This window comes from Oncorhynchus mykiss, chromosome 10 (genome assembly GCF_057628025.1).
Source record: "Oncorhynchus mykiss isolate SJ-2025 chromosome 10, ASM5762802v1, whole genome shotgun sequence".
NCBI lineage: Eukaryota > Metazoa > Chordata > Actinopteri > Salmoniformes > Salmonidae > Oncorhynchus > Oncorhynchus mykiss.
In genome coordinates, this window is record NC_143031.1 from 85,395,574 (window position 1) to 85,417,036 (window position 21,463).

General features: G+C 49.7%; 1 protein-coding gene across 1 annotated transcript; it reads left to right on the forward strand.

Annotated features, from left to right (window-relative positions):
• The first annotated feature begins 358 nt into the window (after positions 1-358).
• LOC118936859 (F-box only protein 10) lies at positions 359-19,943 on the forward strand. Its single transcript, XM_090188262.1, has 13 exons — positions 359-772; positions 2,137-2,382; positions 2,487-2,754; positions 3,893-4,027; positions 5,976-6,809; positions 7,714-7,863; positions 8,723-8,859; positions 10,215-10,285; positions 10,566-10,718; positions 10,923-11,222; positions 18,147-18,457; positions 18,545-18,732; positions 18,979-19,943. The coding sequence occupies exons 2-13, from the start codon at positions 2,156-2,158 to the stop codon at positions 19,169-19,171; spliced, it is 2,967 nt and encodes a 988-aa protein (XP_090044388.1). The 5' UTR covers positions 359-772; positions 2,137-2,155; the 3' UTR covers positions 19,172-19,943.
• Positions 19,944-21,463: the final 1,520 nt, after the last annotated feature.

Genomic DNA, 21,463 nt, shown 5'->3' on the forward strand with positions numbered 1-21,463 from the left:
CAAAATCATTTGGCTTAGCTTGACGCGCATACAGTTAGGCACTTCTAAGTTAAGCTTTACGGACTAATGCCAAATAGCCTAACATAATGAAATGAAAAACATCAATGTAGCCTATAGATCGATATAAATTGCACAAGAATGAGACAGTTATGGATTTTTAAGGTATTATTTGATCTTCATTTACCGCCCGTTCGCCTCCGGCCGACCGCTCGCCACACACCCGCCCTTCAACCAAACATTATTTAATTACCCGCCTTCTCCGCAACATGCGCATCACTAGTGTGTGTGTGTGTGTGAGTATTTGTGTGTGTTTTGTGTGTGTATCACTTGAGCAAAAACTTATTTCCTCTCTCTCCTCATCCCTCCCCTTCCCTCTCAGTTCTCTCCGTCTTCAGCCTCCTCTCTCTCCCTCTCCTCTTCTCTCTCTCCTCTTCTCTCTCTCTCTCTCTCTCTCTCTCTCTCCTCTTCTCTCTCCTCTTTCCTCTCTCTCTCTCCTCTTGTCTCTCCTCTCTATCCTCTCTCTCATCCCTCTCTCTTATCTCGCCCACCCTCGCTCCCTCCCGCCCAGTGTAAGGGCGTCCCTGGTTGGTTTCCATGGCTTGCCTTGCCGTAAAGTGAGGGAAAATGTCTGATTCCTGTCAGTGTTTCTATTCTTGATCCCGAACCAGGCGTTGTTCCGATATATCTCAAGAAGCATGGCTATTACAGCTATATACCTAGTTAAAAACCACGCTGGGATGTGCTATTCTTCATCCAAGGGACTTTAACACGGGTAAGGTGTCAAATACAGCCTAGTCTACAATGTAGTAAATCCGACGTAATAACGTTAGTGAGTATTCGGGTTGCTAGCTAACTTTATCTCACCAGGTACGTCCACTAAAAGCAGATGTGTACCGTAGATAAATTGTTGCTATTATTTCCCGACAAAAATATATAGCCAGCCAAGAATTCATTTGTTACGTTCTAACGTTCTAACGTTCTTAGAACGTTGCCGATGTTGAAACAAAGTTGCGCCCTCGACGATCCAATGTTGTTGCCAGTTGCCACCCCGTCGATGTGTGTTGCTAGTTGGTACACATTCCCTTGATGATGATGATGATGATGATGACTCAGTGACAGACAAGACACTGTAACATCTTCCTCACTCTAGCCTTTAGTTAGATGTTAGCTGGCCTGTTCCACAATGTAATCTGGCCCAATCAAATCAAAATCAAATCAAATGTATTTATATAGCCCTTCTTACATCAGCTGATATCTCAAAGTGCTGTACAGAAACCCAGCCTAAAACCCCCAAACAGCAAGCAATGCAGGTGTAGAAGCACGGTGGCTAGGAAAAACTCCCTAGTAAGGCCAGAACCTAGGAAGAAACCTAGAGAGGAACCAGGCTATGAGGGGTGGCCAGTCTTCTTCTGGCTGTGCCAGGTGGAGATTAGAAACCTAGAGAGGAACCAGGCTATGTGGGGTGGCCAGTCCTCTTCTGGCTGTGCCTGGTGGATATTAGAAACCTAGAGAGGAATCAGGCTATGAGGGGTGGCCAGTCCTCTTCTGGCTGTGCCGGGTGGAGATTATAACCTCTCCTGGTCCCCAGGAGAATGAGCTGACAGCCTATGTCTGTAGAGTTTAAACTATGTACAATACAAGACGGTCACCATTCATGATATAGGCAGTGGAAGTCACCATCACAACGACCCTGTCTGTCTGTCTGTCTGTCTGTCTGTCTGTTTATAGGCCCTGTCTGTCTGTCTGTCTATAGGCCTAGTCTGTCTGTCTGTCTATAGACCCTGTCTGTCTGTCTGTATTCCTAGTCTGTCTGTCTGTCTGTCTGTCTGTCTGTCTGTCTGTCTGTCTGTCTGTCTGTCTGTTTATAGGCCCTGTCTGTCTGTCTGTCTGTCTGTCTGTCTGTCTGTCTGTCTGTCTGTCTGTCTGTCTGTCTGTCTAGTCTAAACGAACCTTGTCTGTCTGTCTGTCTGTCTGTCTGTCTGTCTGTCTGTCTGTCTGTCTGTCTGTCTGTCTAGTCTAAACGAACCTAGTCTGTCTGTCTGTCTGTCTGTCTGTCTGTCTGTCTGTCTGTCTGTCTGTCTGTCTGACGGCCTAGTCTAAACTAACCCAGTCTGTCTGTGTGTCTCCTGTCCCCAGGTGCCTCCCTATCAGAGCCATGTCACTGGGCAGCAGGGGAAGCAGCAGCAGCAGTGGAGGTAGAGGTGTCAACCTCCCAGTGGAGGTGTGGCGTGTGGTCCTGGCCTACCTCCCCCTCCCAGAGCTGGGCCGTTGCAGCCTGGTGTGCAGGGCCTGGAGAGAGCTGATCCTCTCCCTGGATAACACCCGTTGGAGACAGCTCTGCCTGGGCCTGCCCGAGTGTCCTCGACACCCCAACTGGCCCAGGTACTGAAGTGGAGACGGACGTTCTCTGAACTACGAAAGGTCCTCGTTGACATTCTCTAACCCCCGTGTGTCTGTGTGTCCCCCCCCCCCCCCCCCCCCCCCAGCCGGCCCCACCTGGAGCCCTCGTCCTGGAGAGAAGCCCTGAGGCAGCACGCCATCGCCAGTCGTACCTGGTCCCGTCACGCCCACCCTGAGCTCCAGCCCTCCGCCTGCCTCCACCTGTTCCGCCGGAGGAAGGAGAGGAGGGTGTGGCAGGTGGGGTCGGGGCTGGAGCTGGAGACGCTGAGGGGTGCGTTGGGGGTCGCTGGGTCGTACGACCGGGTGGTACTGCACCCCGGGGTGTATGAGGAGCAGGCAGAGTTGGTGCTGAAGGTGACTTTTTCTGATTGGCTGCTGTTGTCTTGATGATGCAAGGTCTAGTTAAAGGTGACTTACTGATTGGCTGCTGTTGTCTTGATGACATAATGTCTAGTTAAAGGTGACTTACTGATTGGCTGACCTTAATGCCTGTTAGTATCTGTTAGTATCTGTTAATGCCTGTTAGTATCTGTTAGTATCTGTCAATATCTGTTAGTATCTGTTAGTATCTGTTAATATCTGTTAGTATCTGTTAATATCTGTTAATATATTAGTACCTTAATGTCTGTTAGTATCTGTTAGTATCTGTTAATATATTAGTATCTTAATGTCTGTTAGTGTCTGTTAATATCTGTTAGTATCTGTTAATATCTGTTAGTATCTGTTAATATCTGTTAGTATCTGTTAGTATCTGTTAGTATCTGTTAGTGTCTGTTAATATCTGTTAGTATCTGTTAATATCTGTTAATGCCCGTTAGTATTTGTTAATATCTGTTAATATGTTAATACATTAGTATGTTAATATCTGTTAGTATCTGTTAATATTTTAGTATCTTAATGCTTGTTAGTATCTGTTAATGCCTGTTAGTATCTGTTAATATCTGTTAGTATCTGTTAATATCTGTTAGTATCTGTTAGTATCTGTTAATATCTGTTAGTATATGTTACTATCTGTTAATATCTGTTAGTATCTGTTAATATCTGTTAGTATATGTTAATATCTGTTAATATCTGTTAGTATCTGTTAGTATATGTTACTATCTGTTAATATCTGTTAGTATCTGTTACTATCTGTTAATATCTGTTAGTATCTGTTAATATCTGTTAGTATCTGTTAGTATCTGTTAATATCTGTTAGTATATGTTACTATCTGTTAATATCTGTTAGTATCTGTTAATATCTGTTAGTATATGTTACTATCTGTTAATATCTGTTAGTATCTGTTAATATCTGTTAGTATATGTTACTATCTGTTAATATCTGTTACTATCTGTTAATATCTGTTAGTATCTGTTAATATCTGTTAGTATATGTTACTATCTGTTAATATCTGTTAGTATCTGTTAATATCTGTTAGTATTTTTTAGTATCATGTATTGTAATAAGATCTGCAATTTGATAAATGAAAATATGGACCTTTGACCCTGCCAGGTGCCTGTGGAGGTGGTGGGGTTAGGGAGGCTGGGGGACGTGGCTCTCCTGGTCAGTCTGGAGCAGCAGTGTCCCACAGCCAGGCTGTCCAACCTGGTCTTCATGCCTGCATGGTTCTCCACCGTTGTATACAAGGTGCGTCCAATCAGATCACATTTATAAAACCCTTTTTACAACAGTACATGTGACAGTGCCTCTCCCTCCTCCCTACCCGCCTTCTCCCTCCTCCTTACCTTCCCTCTCCCTCCTCCCTACCCTCTACCTCCTGCCCTCTACCTCCTCCCTCTCCCTCCTCCCTACCCTCTACCTCCTCCCTCTCCAACCTGCCCTCTCCCTACCCTCCCTCCTCCCTACCCTCTACCTCCTGCCCTCTACCTCCTCCCTCCCCCTCCTACCCTCTACCTCCTCCCTCCCCCTCCTACCCTCTACCTCCTCCCTCCCCCTCCTACCCTCTACCTCCTCCCTCCCCCTCCTACCCTCTACTCCCTCTCCCCCCTGCCCTCTACCTCCTCCCTCCACCTCCTACCCTCTACCTCCTCCCTCCCCCTCCTACCCTCCACCTCCTGCCCTCTACATCCTCCTGCCCTCTACCTCCTCCCTCCACCTCCTACCCTCTACCTCCTGCCCTCCACCTCCTACCCTCTACTCCCTCCTACCCTCTACCTCCTCCCTCCCCCTCCTACCCTCTACCCCCTCCTGCCCTCCACCTCCTGCCCTCTACCTCCTCCCTCTCCCTCCTACCCTCTACTCCCTCACCCCCTGCCCTCTACCTCCTCCCTCCACCTCCTACCCTCTACCTCCTCCCTCCTCCTCCTACCCTCTACCTCCTCCCTCCCCCTCCTACCCTCTACTCCCTCCTGCCCTCCACCTCCTGCCCTCTACCTCCTCCCTCTACTCCCTCCTGCCCTCCACCTCCTGCCCTCTACATCCTCCTGCCCTCTACCTCCTCCCTCTCCCTCCTACCCTCTACCTCCTCCCTCCTCCTCCTACCCTCTACTCCCTCCTGCCCTCTACCTCCTCCCTCTCCCCCCTGCCCTCTACCTCCTCCCCCCCCTTACCCTCTACTCCCTCCTGCCCTCTACCTCCTCCCTCTCCCTCCTACCCTCTACTCCCTCCTGCCCTTCACCTCCTGCCCTCTACTCCCTCCTGCCCTCTACTCCCTCCTACCCTCTACTCCCTCCTACCCTCTACCTTCTCCCTCTCCCTCCTACCCTCTACCTCCTCCCTCCCCCTCCTACCCTCTACCTCCTCCCTCCTCCTCCTACCCTCTACTCCCTCCTGCCCTCCTCCTCCTACCCTCTACTCCCTCTACATCCTCCCTCCTCCTCCTACCCTCTACTCCCTCCTACCCTCTACATCCTCCCTCCTCCTCCTACCCTCTACTCCCTCCTGCCCTCCTCCTCCTACCCTCTACTCCCTCATACCCTCTACCTCCTCCCTCCTCCTCCTACCCTCTACTCCCTCCTACCCTCTACATCCTCCCTCCTCCTCCTACCCTCTACTCCCTCCTGCCCTCCTCCTCCTACCCTCTACTCCCTCATACCCTCTACCTCCTCCCTCCTCCTCCTACCCTCTACTCCCTCCTACCCTCTACATCTTCCCTCCTCCTCCTACCCTCTACTCCCTCCTGCCCTCCTCCTCCTACCCTCTACTCCCTCATACCCTCTACCTCCTCCCTCCTGCCCTCTACCTCCTCCCTCCCCCTCCTACCCTCTACCTCCTCCCTCCTCCTCCTACCCTCTACTCCCTCCTGCCCTCCTCCTCCTACCCTCTACTCCCTCCTGCCCTCCACCTCCTGCCCTCTACATCCTCCCTCCTCCTACCCTCTACTCCCTCCTACCCTCTACATCCTCCCTCCTCCTCCTACCTTCTACTCCCTCCTGCCCTCCACCTCCTACCCTCTACTCCCTCATACCCTCTACCTCCTCCCTCCCCCTCCTACCCTCTACTCCCTCCTGCCCTCCACCTCCTTCCCTCTACATCCTCTTTCCCTCTACATCCTCCTGCCCTCTCCCCTCTCCCTCTACATCCTCCTGCCCTCTCCCCTCTCCCTCTACATCCTCCTGCCTTCTCCCTTCACCAGACGTCGTCAGGTCATGTCCAGTTGGACAACTGTAATTTCGAGGGAGCTCAGCTGCAGATCCGAGGGCCAGGAACCTGCCACGCCCGCTTCTGCTCATTCTCACAGGGAAGCTCCACCCACTTCCTGGGCGTGGCCCTCAGCCTGTTGGATAGCTGTGATTTCTCAGGAAGTGATTCGGCGTCCGTGACAGTTGAGGGCGCTCCAGCGACGGAGCGGAACTGGGCCTGTAAACACTTGGCCGCTCTGGCCCGAATCACCACATCCTGGACCTCGCCTGGGAGCGGTAGCCCAGCTGGGGACACCTTGGGCGGGCATTCAGGAGCCACACAGCCCCCTGGGGCTACCATCACCCTGGAGGACTGGAGCAAAGGAGAAACGGAGAGCAGGAGGAGAGGAGGAGGAGGAGGAGGAGGGGAGGAAGGAGTGTGTCAGGATACTGTGATTGAGGACGGCTGGAGCGACAGCGCTCCTAGTGACGAGGAAGAGGAGGAGGAGGAGGGAAAAGGAGAGGAAGGTTCAGGACAAGGCAACAACAGTCTAAACTACAGACTGGCCCACAGTCACCACGGTCTCTCTCATCTCCTCAGACCCAACCAGGACGTCTCCCCCGACTTCCCCTCGCTGACCCCTGAAGTCCGAACCCTGACCGAGGAGCTCCAACGCGACCCCGGGGCCCAGGCGCTGATCGAGACGGTGCAGGGGTGCGTGCTGAGGCGCTGCCTGTTTCGGGACGGCAAGGGCGGTGTGCACGTGTGTAACCACGGAAACGCCAGGTTGGAAGGAAACGTGTTCCGGGGGCTGACCTATGCCGTGCGCTGCATCCAGAACGCCACGGTAACCAGATAGGGCTGCCGATCTGATATGATGGGTTGGTTGATTGATTGATGGGTTGGTTGATTGGTTTATGGGTTGATTGATTGATTGATTGATTGATGGGTTGGTTGGTTGGTTGATTGATTGATGGGTTGGTTGGTTGGTTTATGGGTTGATTGATTGATTGATTGATGGGTTGGTTGGTTGATTGGTTGATTGATGGGTTGGTTGATTGGTTTATGGGTTGATTGATTGATTGATTGATTGATTGATGGGTTGGTTGGTTGATTGATTGATTGATGGGTTGGTTGGTTGGTTGGTTGGTTGGTTGGTTGATGGGTTGGTTTGTTGGTTGATTGGTTGATTGATTGATTGATGGGTTGGTTTGTTGGTTGATGGGTTGATGGGTTGATGGGTTGGTTGGTTGGTTGGTTGGTTGGTTGGTTGGTTGATTGATGGGTTGGTTGGTTGGTTTGTTGAAGGGTTGATTGATTGGTTGATTGGTTGATTGATTGATTGATGGGTTGGTTTGTTGGTTGATGGGTTGATGGGTTGGTTGGTTGGTTGGTTGATTGATTGGTGGTTGGTTTGTTGATGTATATATCCTCCTTTAACTGAATGTGTTTTAGATAGTAATGGACACTACCGGTCAAAAGGTTTAGACCCCATCGTCATTCAAGGGGTTTTCTTTATTTTGACAATTTTCTACATTGTAGAATAATAGTGACGACATCAAAACTATGAAATAACACATGTAGTAAGTCATGTCGTAACCAAAAAAGTGTTAAACAAATCAAAATATATTTTAGATTTGAGATTCTGCAAATAGCCACCCTTTTGCCTTGATGACAGCTTTGCACACTCTTGGCAATGTGTATCTCATTGGTGTGTGTATTTTGCGTGTGTGTGTGTGTGTGTGTTCCAGATTGTGATGCTCCGTAATGAGGTGTGTGAGTGTCGTGCGTCGGGCGTGTTCCTGCGTCTGTCGTCTCAGGGTCTGATCGCTGACAACAACATCCACTCCAACGGGGAGGCGGGGCTTGACATCCGCAAGGGGGCGGACCCCATCATCCTGGTACTTCTATTCATTCTATTTCACATCTCTGATGTCATCACATCTGTCCTGTTCGTCTCTGATGTCATCACATCTGTCCTGTTCGTCTCTGATGTCATCATATCGGTCCTGTTCGTCTCTGATGTCATCATATCTGTCCTGTTCGTCTCTGATGTCATCATATCGGTCCTGTTCATCTCTGATGTCATCATATCGGTCCTGTTCATCTCTGATGTCATCATATCTGTCCTGTTCATCTCTGATGTCATCATATCTGTCCTATTCGTCTCTGATGTCATCATATCTGTCCTGTTCGTCTCTGATGTCATCATATCTGTCCTGTTCGTCTCCCTAGTGAACTATAGCATTTTCCTCTCTACACAGCAACTTGTCAAATCATATCTGTCTTTCATCTGGTAGAAGTTACAGGACATGGTGATCGATCCGTCTGTCTGTCTGTCTGTCTGTCTGTCTGTCTGTCTGTCTGTCTGTGTTAGTTATCTGGTAGAAGTTACAGGACATGATGATCTAAAATAACAACTCTCTAACAACTGTCTCTCTCTCTGTCCGTCTCTGTCTCTCTCTGTCTCTCTCTCTCTCTCTGTCTCTCTCTCTCTCTCTCTCTCTCTCTCTCTCTCTCTCTCTGTCCGTCTCTCTCTCTCTCTCTCTCTCTCTCTCTGTCTCTCTCTGTCTCTCTCTCTGTCTCTCTCTCTCTCTGTCTCTCTCTCTGTCTCTCTCTGTCTCTCTCTCTCTGTCCGTCTCTCTCTCTCTCTCTCTCTCTGTCTCTCTCTGTCTCTCTCTCTGTCTCTCTCTCTGTCTCTCTCTGTCTCTCTCTCTCTGTCCGTCTCTCTCTGTCTCTCTCTCTGTCTCACCCACTCAGTGTAACAGAATACACAGCGGTTTGCGTTCCGGCATCGTGGTCCTTGGCAACGGGAGGGGTTCCATCCGGAGCAACCAGATCTACAACAACAAGGAAGCAGGAGTCTACATTCTGTTCAACGGGAACCCTGTGGTCAGGTAGGAGGGGGTAGTCTACATTATGTTATACAGGAACCCTGTGGTCAGGTAGGAGGGGGTAGTCTACATTCTGTTATAGTCAGGTAGGAGGGGGTAGTCTACATTCTGTTATAGTCAGGTAGGAGGGGGGGTCTACATTCTGTTATAGTCAGGTAGGAGGGGGGGGTCTACATTCTGTTATACAGGAACCCTGTGGTCAGGTAGGAGGGGGGTAGTCTACATTCTGTTATACAGGAACCCTGTAGTCAGGTAGGAGGGGGGTAGTCTACATTCTGTTCAACGGGAACCCTGTGGTCAGGTAGGAGGGGGGGGGGGTCTACATTCTGTTATACAGGAACCCTGTGGTCAGGTAGGAGGGGGTAGTCTACATTCTGTTACAGTCAGGTAGGAGGGGGGTAGTCTACATTCTGTTATACAGGAACCCTGTGGTCAGGTAGGAGGGGGTAGTCTACATTCTGTTATACAGGAACCCTGTAGTCAGGTAGTAGGGGGGGGGGGTCTACATTCTGTTCAACGGGAACCCTGTGGTCAGGTAGGAGGGGGGGGTCTACATTCTGTTATACAGGAACCCTGTGGTCAGGTAGGAGGGGGGTAGTCTACATTCTGTTATACAGGAACCCTGTGGTCAGGTAGGAGGGGGGTAGTCTACATTCTGTTATAGTCAGGTAGGAGGGGGTGGTCTACATTCTGTTCAACGGGAACCCTGTAGTCAGGTAGGAGGGGGAGGTCTACATTCTGTTATACAGGAACCCTGTGGTCAGGTAGGAGGGGGGGGGGGGGGGGGTCTACATTCTGTTATACAGGAACCCTGTGGTCAGGTAGGAGGGGGGGGGGGGGGGGTCTACATTCTGTTATACAGGAACCCTGTGGTCAGGTAGGAGGGGGAGGTCTACATTCTGTTATACAGGAACCCTGTGGTCAGGTAGGAGGGGGGGGGGTCTACATTCTGTTATACAGGAACCCTGTAGTCAACCTTCTCCCTCTCTCTCTCCTTCCCTCTCTCCCTCCCTCCAACCTTCTCCCTCTCTCTCTCCTTCCCTCTCTCCCTCCCTCCAACCTTCTCCCTCTCTCTCTCCTTCCCTCTCTCCCTCTCTCCAACCTTCTCCCTCTCTCTCTCCTTCCCTCTCTCCCTCCCTCCAACCTTCTCCCTCTCCTTCCCTCTCTCCAACCTTCTCCCTCTCTCTCTCCTCCCCTCTCTCCCTCCCTCCAACCTTCTCCCTCTCCTTCCCTCTCTCCCTCCCTCCAACCTTCTCCCTCTCTCTCTCTTTCCCTCCAACCTTCTCCCTCTCTCTCTCCTTCCCTCCAACCTCCCTCTCTCTCTCCCTCCCTCCAACCTCCCTCTCTCCCCCCTCCAGTGGTAACCATATCTTCCAGGGTCAGGCAGCAGGGATTGCTGTGAATGAGAACGGCAGAGGGGTGATAGTCGGTACACACACACACAGCAACACACGCACACACACACACACACACACACAGCAACGCAGCAACACACACACACGCAGCAACACACACAGAAGCACACACACACACACACACACACACACACACACACACACACACACACACACACACACGCAGCAACCTGCACAGCATCTTGACTGAAATGTTAAAAGTACTTAATGAATGGAATGTATTATTAGTGATATTATGTAAATGAAGGTACTTTAACGCTATCTATCCATTCCCCCCCCCCCCCCCCCCTCCAGAGAATGTGATCAGGGAGAACCAGTGGGGGGGTGCAGACATCAGGCGGGGGGGCGACCCGGTCCTGAGGAACAACTACATCTGTCATGGCTACTCTGACGGGGTGGTGGTGGGGGAGAGAGGCCGTGGACTCATAGAGGGAAACCACATCTACAGTGAGTAATACACTTCCTGTTCGCTGACGTCACTTCCTGTGCTCCTCTCCTCCTCCTCTCTGTCATGGCTACTCTGACGGGGTGGTGGTGGGGGAGAGAGGCCGTGGACTCATAGAGGGAAACCACATCTACAGTGAGTAATACACAAACACTTCCTGTTTGCTGACGTCACTTCCTGTTCTTTTGTCCTCTCCCTTGTCCTAGGCAACAAGGGCTGTGGTGTGTGGTTGATGTCCTCCAGCCTCCCTCAGCTGTTGGGAAACTACATTACCCATAACCGCATGTACGGGCTGGCCGTGTTCTGCCGGAAGGACCCTGACGGGGGCGGGACCAGGGAAGGGAGGCAGGAGGGAGGAGGAAGAGGAGGAGGACAGGAGAACTTCCATGAGGAAGGAGAGCTGCTGGCGTGGGAAGGTGACCTTGACAGCGAGGACGAACGTCTCTCCGCCCGGCGCTCCATCAGCACGGCTCTGGTGGAGGGAAACTGCATTAGCCACAATGGAGGTGAGACTGTAGACCCTAGAGCCGCAATGGAGGAGAGACTGTAGACACTGTAGAGCCACAATGGAGGAGAGACTGTAGGCCCTGTAGAGCCGCAATGGAGGAGAGACTGTAGACACTGTAGAGCCGCAATGGAGGAGAGACTGTAGACACTGTAGAGCCACAATGGAGGAGAGACTGTAGACACTGTAGAGCCACAATGGAGGTGAGACTGTAGACCCTAGAGCCGCAATGGAGGAGAGACTGTAGACACTGTAGAGCCGCAATGGAGGAGAGACTGTAGACACTGTAGAGCCACAATGGAGGTGAGACTGTAGACCCTAGAGCCGCAATGGAGGAGAGACTGTAGACACTGTAGAGCCGCAATGGAGGAGAGACTGTAGACACTGTAGAGCCGCAATGGAGGAGAGACTGTAGACACTGTAGAGCCACAATGGAGGTGAGACTGTAGACCCTAGAGCCGCAATGGAGGAGAGACTGTAGACACTGTAGAGCCGCAATGGAGGAGAGACTGTATACACTGTAGAGCCGCAATGGAGGAGAGACTGTAGACACTGTAGAGCCGCAATGGAGGAGAGACTGTAGACACTGTAGAGCCGCAATGGAGGAGAGACTGTAGACACTGTAGAGCCACAATGGAGGTGAGACTGTAGACCCTAGAGCCGCAATGGAGGAGAGACTGTAGACACTGTAGAGCCGCAATGGAGGAGAGACTGTAGACACTGTAGAGCCACAATGGAGGTGAGACTGTAGACACTGTAGAGCCGCAATGGAGGAGAGACTGTAGACACTGTAGAGCCGCAATGGAGGAGAGACTGTAGACACTAGAGCCGCAATGGAGGAGAGACTGTAGACACTGTAGAGCCGCAATGGAGGTGAGACTGTAGACACTGTAGAGCCGCAATGGAGGAGAGACTGTAGACACTGTAGAGCCGCAATGGAGGAGAGACTGTAGACACTAGAGCCGCAATGGAGGAGAGACTGTAGACACTGTAGAGCCGCAATGGAGGTGAGACTGTAGACACTGTAGAGCCGCAATGGAGGTGAGACTGTAGACACTGTAGAGCCACAATGGAGGTGAGACTGTAGACACTGTAGAGCCACAATGGAGGTGAGACTGTAGACACTGTAGAGCCACAATGGAGGTGAGACTGTAGACACTGTAGAGCCACAATGGAGGTGAGACTGTAGACACTGTAGAGCCACAATGGAGGTGAGACTGTAGACACTGTAGAGCCACAATGGAGGAGAGACTGTAGACACTGTAGAGCCACAATGGAGGTGAGACTGTAGACACTGTAGAGCCGCAATGGAGGTGAGACTGTAGACACTGTAGAGCCACAATGGAGGTGAGACTGTAGACACTGTAGAGCCACAATGGAGGTGAGACTGTAGACACTGTAGAGCCACAATGGAGGAGAGACTGTAGACACTGTAGAGCCACAATGGAGGAGAGACTGTAGACACTGTAGAGCCACAATGGAGGTGAGACTGTAGACACTGTAGAGCCGCAATGGAGGTGAGACTGTAGACACTGTAGAGCCGCAATGGAGGTGAGACTGTAGACACTGTAGAGCCGCAATGGAGGTGAGACTGTAGACACTGTAGAGCCGCAATGGAGGAGAGACTGTAGACACTGTAGAGCCGCAATGGAGGTGAGACTGTAGACACTGTAGAGCCGCAATGGAGGAGAGACTGTAGACACTGTAGAGCCGCAATGGAGGTGAGACTGTAGACACTGTAGAGCCGCAATGGAGGTGAGACTGTAGACACTGTAGAGCCGCAATGGAGGAGACACTGTAGAGCCACAATGGAGGTGAGACTGTAGACACTGTAGAGCCGCAATGGAGGTGAGACTGTAGAGCCGCAATGGAGGTGAGACTGTAGACACTGTAGAGCCGCAATGGAGGAGACACTGTAGAGCCGCAATGGAGGTGAGACTGTAGACACTGTAGAGCCGCAATGGAGGTGAGACTGTAGACACTGTAGAGCCGCAATGGAGGAGAGACTGTAGACACTGTAGAGCCGCAATGGAGGAGACACTGTAGAGCCGCAATGGAGGTGAGACTGTAGACACTGTAGAGCCGCAATGGAGGAGCGACTGTAGACACTGTAGAGCCGCAATGGAGGTGAGACTGTAGACACTGTAGAGCCGCAATGGAGGAGAGACTGTAGACACTGTAGAGCCGCAATGGAGGTGAGACTGTAGACACTGTAGAGCCGCAATGGAGGTGAGACTGTAGACACTGTAGAGCCACAATGGAGGTGAGACTGTAGACACTGTAGAGCCACAATGGAGGTGAGACTGTAGACACTGTAGAGCCACAATGGAGGAGACACTGTAGAGCCACAATGGAGGAGAGACTAGACACTGTAGAGCCACAATGGAGGTGAGACTGTAGACACTGTAGAGCCACAATGGAGGAGAGACTGTAGACACTGTAGAGCCACAATGGAGGTGAGACTGTAGACACTGTAGAGCCACAATGGAGGTGAGACTGTAGACACTGTAGAGCCACAATGGAGGAGACACTGTAGAGCCGCAATGGAGGTGAGACTGTAGGCACTGTAGAGCCACAATGGAGGTGAGACTGTAAACACTGTAGAGCCACAACGGAGGAGAGACTGTAGACACTGTAGAGCCACAATGGAGGAGAGACACTGTAGAGCCACAATGGAGGAGAGACTGTAGACACTGTAGAGCCACAATGGAGGAGAGACACTGTAGACACTGTAGAGCCACAATGGAGGAGAGACTGTAGACACTGTAGAGCCACAATGGAGGTGAGACTGTAGACACTGTAGAGCCACAATGGAGGAGAGACACTGTAGAGCCACAATGGAGGAGACACTGTAGACACTGTAGAGCCACAATGGAGGAGACACTGTAGACACTGTAGAGCCACAATGGAGGAGACACTGTAGAGCCACAATGGAGGAGACACTGTAGAGCCACAATGGAGGAGAGACACTGTAGAGGTACAATGGAGGAGAGACTGTAGACACTGTAGAGGCACAATGGAGGAGAGACTGTAGACACTGTAGAGGCACAATGGAGGAGAGACTGTAGACACTGTAGAGCCACAATGGAGGAGAGACTGTAGACACTGTAGAGCCACAATGGAGGAGAGACTGTAGACACTGTAGAGCCACAATGGAGGAGAGACTGTAGACACTGTAGAGCCACAATGGAGGAGAGACTGTAGACACTGTAGAGCCACAATGGAGGAGAGACTGTAGACACTGTAGAGCCACAATGGAGGTGAGACTGTAGACACTGTAGAGCCGCAATGGAGGTGAGACTGTAGACACTGTAGAGCCGCAATGGAGGTGAGACTGTAGACACTGTAGAGCCGCAATGGAGGTGAGACTGTAGACACTGTAGAGCCGCAATGGAGGAGAGACTGTAGACACTGTAGAGCCGCAATGGAGGTGAGACTGTAGACACTGTAGAGCCGCAATGGAGGAGAGACTGTAGACACTGTAGAGCCGCAATGGAGGAGAGACTGTAGACACTGTAGAGCCGCAATGGAGGTGAGACTGTAGACACTGTAGAGCCGCAATGGAGGTGAGACTGTAGACACTGTAGAGCCGCAATGGAGGAGACACTGTAGAGCCACAATGGAGGTGAGACTGTAGACACTGTAGAGCCGCAATGGAGGTGAGACTGTAGAGCCGCAATGGAGGTGAGACTGTAGACACTGTAGAGCCGCAATGGAGGAGACACTGTAGAGCCGCAATGGAGGTGAGACTGTAGACACTGTAGAGCCGCAATGGAGGTGAGACTGTAGACACTGTAGAGCCGCAATGGAGGAGAGACTGTAGACACTGTAGAGCCGCAATGGAGGAGACACTGTAGAGCCGCAATGGAGGTGAGACTGTAGACACTGTAGAGCCGCAATGGAGGAGCGACTGTAGACACTGTAGAGCCGCAATGGAGGTGAGACTGTAGACACTGTAGAGCCGCAATGGAGGAGAGACTGTAGACACTGTAGAGCCGCAATGGAGGTGAGACTGTAGACACTGTAGAGCCGCAATGGAGGTGAGACTGTAGACACTGTAGAGCCACAATGGAGGTGAGACTGTAGACACTGTAGAGCCACAATGGAGGTGAGACTGTAGACACTGTAGAGCCACAATGGAGGAGACACTGTAGAGCCACAATGGAGGAGAGACTAGACACTGTAGAGCCACAATGGAGGTGAGACTGTAGACACTGTAGAGCCACAATGGAGGAGAGACTGTAGACACTGTAGAGCCACAATGGAGGTGAGACTGTAGACACTGTAGAGCCACAATGGAGGTGAGACTGTAGACACTGTAGAGCCACAATGGAGGAGACACTGTAGAGCCGCAATGGAGGTGAGACTGTAGGCACTGTAGAGCCACAATGGAGGTGAGACTGTAAACACTGTAGAGCCACAACGGAGGAGAGACTGTAGACACTGTAGAGCCACAATGGAGGAGAGACACTGTAGAGCCACAATGGAGGAGAGACTGTAGACACTGTAGAGCCACAATGGAGGAGAGACACTGTAGACACTGTAGAGCCACAATGGAGGAGAGACTGTAGACACTGTAGAGTCACAATGGAGGTGAGACTGTAGACACTGTAGAGCCACAATGGAGGAGAGACACTGTAGAGCCACAATGGAGGAGACACTGTAGACACTGTAGAGCCACAATGGAGGAGACACTGTAGACACTGTAGAGCCACAATGGAGGAGACACTGTAGAGCCACAATGGAGGAGACACTGTAGAGCCACAATGGAGGAGAGACACTGTAGAGGTACAATGGAGGAGAGACTGTAGACACTGTAGAGGCACAATGGAGGAGAGACTGTAGACACTGTAGAGCCACAATGGAGGAGAGACTGTAGACACTGTAGAGCCACAATGGAGGAGAGACTGTAGACACTGTAGAGCCACAATGGAGGAGAGACTGTAGACACTGTAGAGCCACAATGGAGGAGACACTGTAGAGCCACAATGGAGGAGAGACACTGTAGAGGCACAATGGAGGAGAGACTGTAGACACTGTAGAGGCACAATGGAGGAGAGATTGTAGACACTGTAGAGGCACAATGGAGGAGAGACTGTAGACACTGTAGAGCCACAATGGAGGAGAGACTGTAGACACTGTAGAGGCACAATGGAGGAGAGACTGTAGACACTGTAGAGCCACAATGGAGGAGAGACTGTAGACACTGTAGAGCCACAATGGAGGAGAGACTGTAGACACTGTAGAGCCACAATGGAGGTGAGACTGTAGACACTGTAGAGCCACAATGGAGGAGAAACTGTAGAGCCACAATGGAGGAGAGACTGTAGACGCTGTGGGAGGGAGAGAGAGTAGAGTCGTTGAGTGTCATCGTCATAGCAGTGATAGGTCGGACTGGTTTGGGTTTTTTAACTTTACCTTCACTACCGGCATTTGAATGTTCGGTTTGTTAAATGTGATACGCAGTGTTGTAACGTCCATTTTTTTTAAATATATAGTTTACTTCTCTCCAGTCTCTCTATGCCGCTTTCCACACAGACCTAGCCACGCCCCCCTGTCACTCAAAGACCTCGTTTGATGTTCCTCAACCAGCAGACGCTTGTGTTCAGTCTGCATGGTCAACGCAAGACACACAAACAACACTGTTGATGACAACGATGCAGTTGTCACTTTTTTAGCTTCTTAAATATAAATCTACTAGTCTTCTATAATGACACTATTAGCTTGCGTTTCTTACATCTGCTAACAGCTAGTTTGCCTTTTTTTTTAGCAAGTTGTTGCTAAATCTTGTTAGCCGCTAATGCTAATCGCTAGCTAATAACTGTACTTGAGTCAGAACAAGTGTAATTAGCTAGTACAGCCTGATGATACTTGTGATTGTGTAGACCTTAATTAGCTTGTTGTTTGTGCAACAGTGTCTTCTACATTTTAAAGAGGTACAACGCAAAGCAAGAATCAGTTAGCTTACATGAAGTAGCTAAGAGAAAACATTCAATGTAGCCAAAGATTATAGGGTCCCCCTGGGAAACAACTATTAACACAATAGTTCCTACCTTGTCACAATAATAACTTCTCCCTGGCATTTTCATTCGTTGTCATGTCCAACAACACTGTAATAAAAGTGCCCACTATGATATTCTAACTATATAATTAGAATAGACATTATATTCCCATGATTCCAACAGTTACCACGAGTGTTTGGCTCTAGATTGTAACATTTGGTTGAAAATAAGGGCCCAGGTGACTTGTCCATATCGTGCAGCTCTACGTGGCGATGTGGAAATTATTGTTGTTTTGGTTTTATACTGTTCAATTCAACTTCAACCCAATCAGAATGGAGAAAGACACATTGAAATCACTTAGAGTGCACGTGTTGCCACCCAAGGGCCAACCACAACTCATAAAGAACATGTACAACTTTTATTATAAAAAAACCACATAAATTACCATCCATTTATTTTTTTATTTTTTTCAAGTACCGTGATATAATATTTTGGCCATATCGCCCTGCCCTATGTGAGGATATGACAGAGCTGAGTGACTTAGAGAGGAGAGGTCCATCCTCATAGCAGTGATAGGAGAGACCATGTGAGGATATGACAGAGCTGAGTGACTTATAGAGAGTAGAGGAGAGGTCCATCCTCATAGCAGTGATAGGAGAGATCATGTGATGATATGACCAGTGACTTGGTGTAGAGAGAGAAGAGGAGAGGTCCATCCTCATAGCAGTGATAGGAGAGACCATGTGATGATATGACAGAGCTGAGTGACTTGGTGTAGAGAGAGAAGAGGAGAGAGCCTAAAACAATGACATCTGGTCTACCGTTTACCTCGTACCATCTAAACGCAGCATTGTTGTTAAATCACTGATATGGAACGTAAACTCTCTGTCTTTCTCTCTGTCTTTCTCTCTCTGTCTCTCTAGCGGTTGGTTTATACGTGAAGAGCAGTGAACCGCTGAACGTCGTTGCTAACCTAGTGAACGGTAACCGTGGCGCCGGTGTTGCCGTGCTTCAGAGCGGTCAGATGACTCGACTAGTGGCTAACTGCGTCCATGGAAACGGTCGCGGTGGCGTCACCGTGGAGAGGGAGTGTCGGGTGGAACTCCGCGGCAACGGCGTGTATGACAACGGCGGCCATGGCGTTAGTTTCCGAGGCGATGGACAGGTGGTGGAGAACGACGTGGTGGGTAACCGTGGTTACGGGATACGGTTGACGGACAGCGCCGACGTCAAGGTGAGCTGGGCTCAGACACACAACACACGTACACACCAAATCACCATCACCTTGGGAACTAAATAAATACTTTGTGTGTGTGTGTAGGTGTTGCGTAATCGAGTCCAGCCGGTGCAGGGGTGTGGCATCGCCGTGCTGGGGCCGGCAAAGGCCGTCGTCCACGACAACCTGGTGTTCCAGGGTCACCCCGGCAACGTCAAACCCCCGCTACACCGCGACCCCGGCAACGTCGGCGGCGCGCTGCGCAACAACAGCGTGCTGAAACATAGCAACAGGTAGCTTAGCAACCGACTTTCAATGCTACTCGCCAAGTATGGACACTTCCTTCTAGCTATTTAATGGGTTAATACATTTTACCTGTCCTCTCTCCTCATCCTTTCTCCTTCCCTCATCCCTACTCCTCTTCCCTCATCCCTACTCCTCTTCCCTCATCCCTACTCCTCTTCCCTCATCCCGTTTCCTCTTCGTCTCCCTCTCCATCCTCCACCACTCCCCCCCCATCTCCTGCTCTCTCCTGCCAGGACATGTTCCTCTGCCCCTCCCTGGATTTTGGAGAACCCTCCCCCCCGCCCCCTCTCTGACCGTCCCTCATCCCTCCCCCCCTCCTCCTCCTGTCACCCCTCCCACTTTGCCATCTCCATGACTACCAGGATCACCGCCACCGTCGAGAGCGGTTGCCATAACAACGGCAGCGTCTTCTGCACCATCCTCTGAGGCCCTAGCAACCCCGCCCTGAAGACGGATTGGATGACCTCCTCACCAGGGGTCAAGAGTTCAGTCCTGACCTCTCCTGTCTCGAGACATTCTGTTTTCTTAGAACATTTCCTCTGACATGTTGATCTAGGAACACTTGAACTCAGCAGATGTTGTGGAATGGCTGGCTGGACACAGACGTTGCCTGTCCTGGGGGTTCTAGAACGTTGTCCTCCCCAGGGGGTTCTAGAACGTTGTCCTCCCCAGGGGATTCTAGAACGTTGTACTCCCCAGGGGGTTCTAGAACATTGTCCTCCCCAGGGGGTTCTAGAACGTTGTCCTCCCCAGGGGATTCTAGAACATTGTACTCCCCAGGGGGTTCTAGAACATTGTACTCCCCAGGGGGTTCTAGAACATTGTCCTCCCCAGGGGGTTCTAGAACGTTGTCCTCCCCAGGGGATTCTAGATATGGTATCATGTGACTGGTGTGATATCATGGACTGTATCATGTGACTGGAGGTTAGGGATTGGAGTTTTACCTGACTAGGAATAACTCCTGGCCTTAACAATGACGACAATATTCACATTTCTCAACAAAAAAAATCCTGTTTCCTCACTGAAATGTCTACTAGCGTCTGTTTTTACAGTGCTTTCTAAATGTTTTCCAAGAACCACACGAGTCACTTCCTCAGTTCTTCCAGACAGGTCATGTTCTGACAGAGCGGTATGAACTCACACACAACCTGAACTCAGTTTATCACATTAAATGATGTTCTGACAGAGCGGTATGAACTCACACACAACCTGAACTCAGTTTATTACATTAAATGATGTTCTGACAGAGCGGTATGAACTCACACACAACCTGAACTCAGTTTATTACATTAAATGATGTTCTGACAGAGCGGTATGAACTCACACACAACCTGAACTCAGTTTATTACATTAAATGATGTTCTGACAGAGCGGTATGAACTCACACACAACCTGAACTCAGTTTATTACATTAAATGATGTTCTGACAGAGCGGTATGAACTCACACACAACCTGAACTCAGTTTATTACATTAAATGATGTTCTGACAGAGCGGTATGAACTCACACACAACCTGAACTCAGTTTATTACATTAAATGATGTTCTGACAGAGCGGTATGAACTCACACACAACCTGAACTCAGTTTATTACATTAAATGATGTTCTGACAGAGCGGTATGAACTCACACACAACCTGAACTCAGTTTATTACATTAAATGATGTTCTGACAGAGCGGTATGAACTCACACACAACCTGAACTCAGTTTATTACATTAAATGATGTTCTGACAGAGCGGTATGAACTCACACACAACCTGAACTCAGTTTATTACATTAAATGATGTTCTGACAGAGCGGTATGAACTCACACACAACCTGAACTCAGTTTATGACATGAAATGATGTTCTGACAGAGCGGTATGAACTCACACACAACCTGAACTCAGTTTATTACATTAAATGATGTTCTGACAGAGCGGTATGAACTCACACACAACCTGAACTCAGTTTATTACATTAAATGATGTTCTGACAGAGCGGTATGAACTCACACACAACCTGAACTCAGTTTATTACATTAAATGATGTTCTGACAGAGCGGTATGAACTCACACACAACCTGAACTCAGTTTATTACATTAAATGATGTTCTGACAGAGCGGTATGAACTCACACACAACCTGAACTCAGTTTATTACATTAAATGATGTTCTGACAGAGCGGTATGAACTCACACACAACCTGAACTCAGTTTATTACATTAAATGATGTTCTGACAGAGCGGTATGAACTCACACACAACCTGAACTCAGTTTATTACATTAAATGATGTTCTGACAGAGCGGTATGAACTCACACACAACCTGAACTCAGTTTATTACATTAAATGATGTTCTGACAGAGCGGTATGAACTCACACACAACCTGAACTCAGTTTATTACATTAAATGATGTTCTGACAGAGCGGTATGAACTCACACACAACCTGAACTCAGTTTATTACATTAAATGATGTTCTGACAGAGCGGTATGAACTCACACACAACCTGAACTCAGTTTATTACATTAAATGATGTTCTGACAGAGCGGTATGAACTCACACACAACCTGAACTCAGTTTATGACATTAAATGATGTTCTGACAGAGCGGTATGAACTCACACACAACCTGAACTCAGTTTATGACATTAAATGATGTTCTGACAGAGCGGTATGAACTCACACACAACCTGAACTCAGTTTATTACATTAAATGATGTTCTGACAGAGCGGTA

Excerpts from the sequence above, each read along its gene's own strand:
- LOC118936859 (XM_090188262.1), top strand. The coding sequence starts at position 2,156 with ATGTCACTGGGCAGCAGGGGAAGCAGCAGCAGCAGTGGAGGTAGAGGT. Across the intron at positions 4,028-5,975 it reads TCTCCACCGTTGTATACAAG|ACGTCGTCAGGTCATGTCCA; the intron begins GTGCGTCCAATC and ends TCCCTTCACCAG. Across the intron at positions 18,733-18,978 it reads GTGCTGAAACATAGCAACAG|GACATGTTCCTCTGCCCCTC; the intron begins GTAGCTTAGCAA and ends CTCTCCTGCCAG.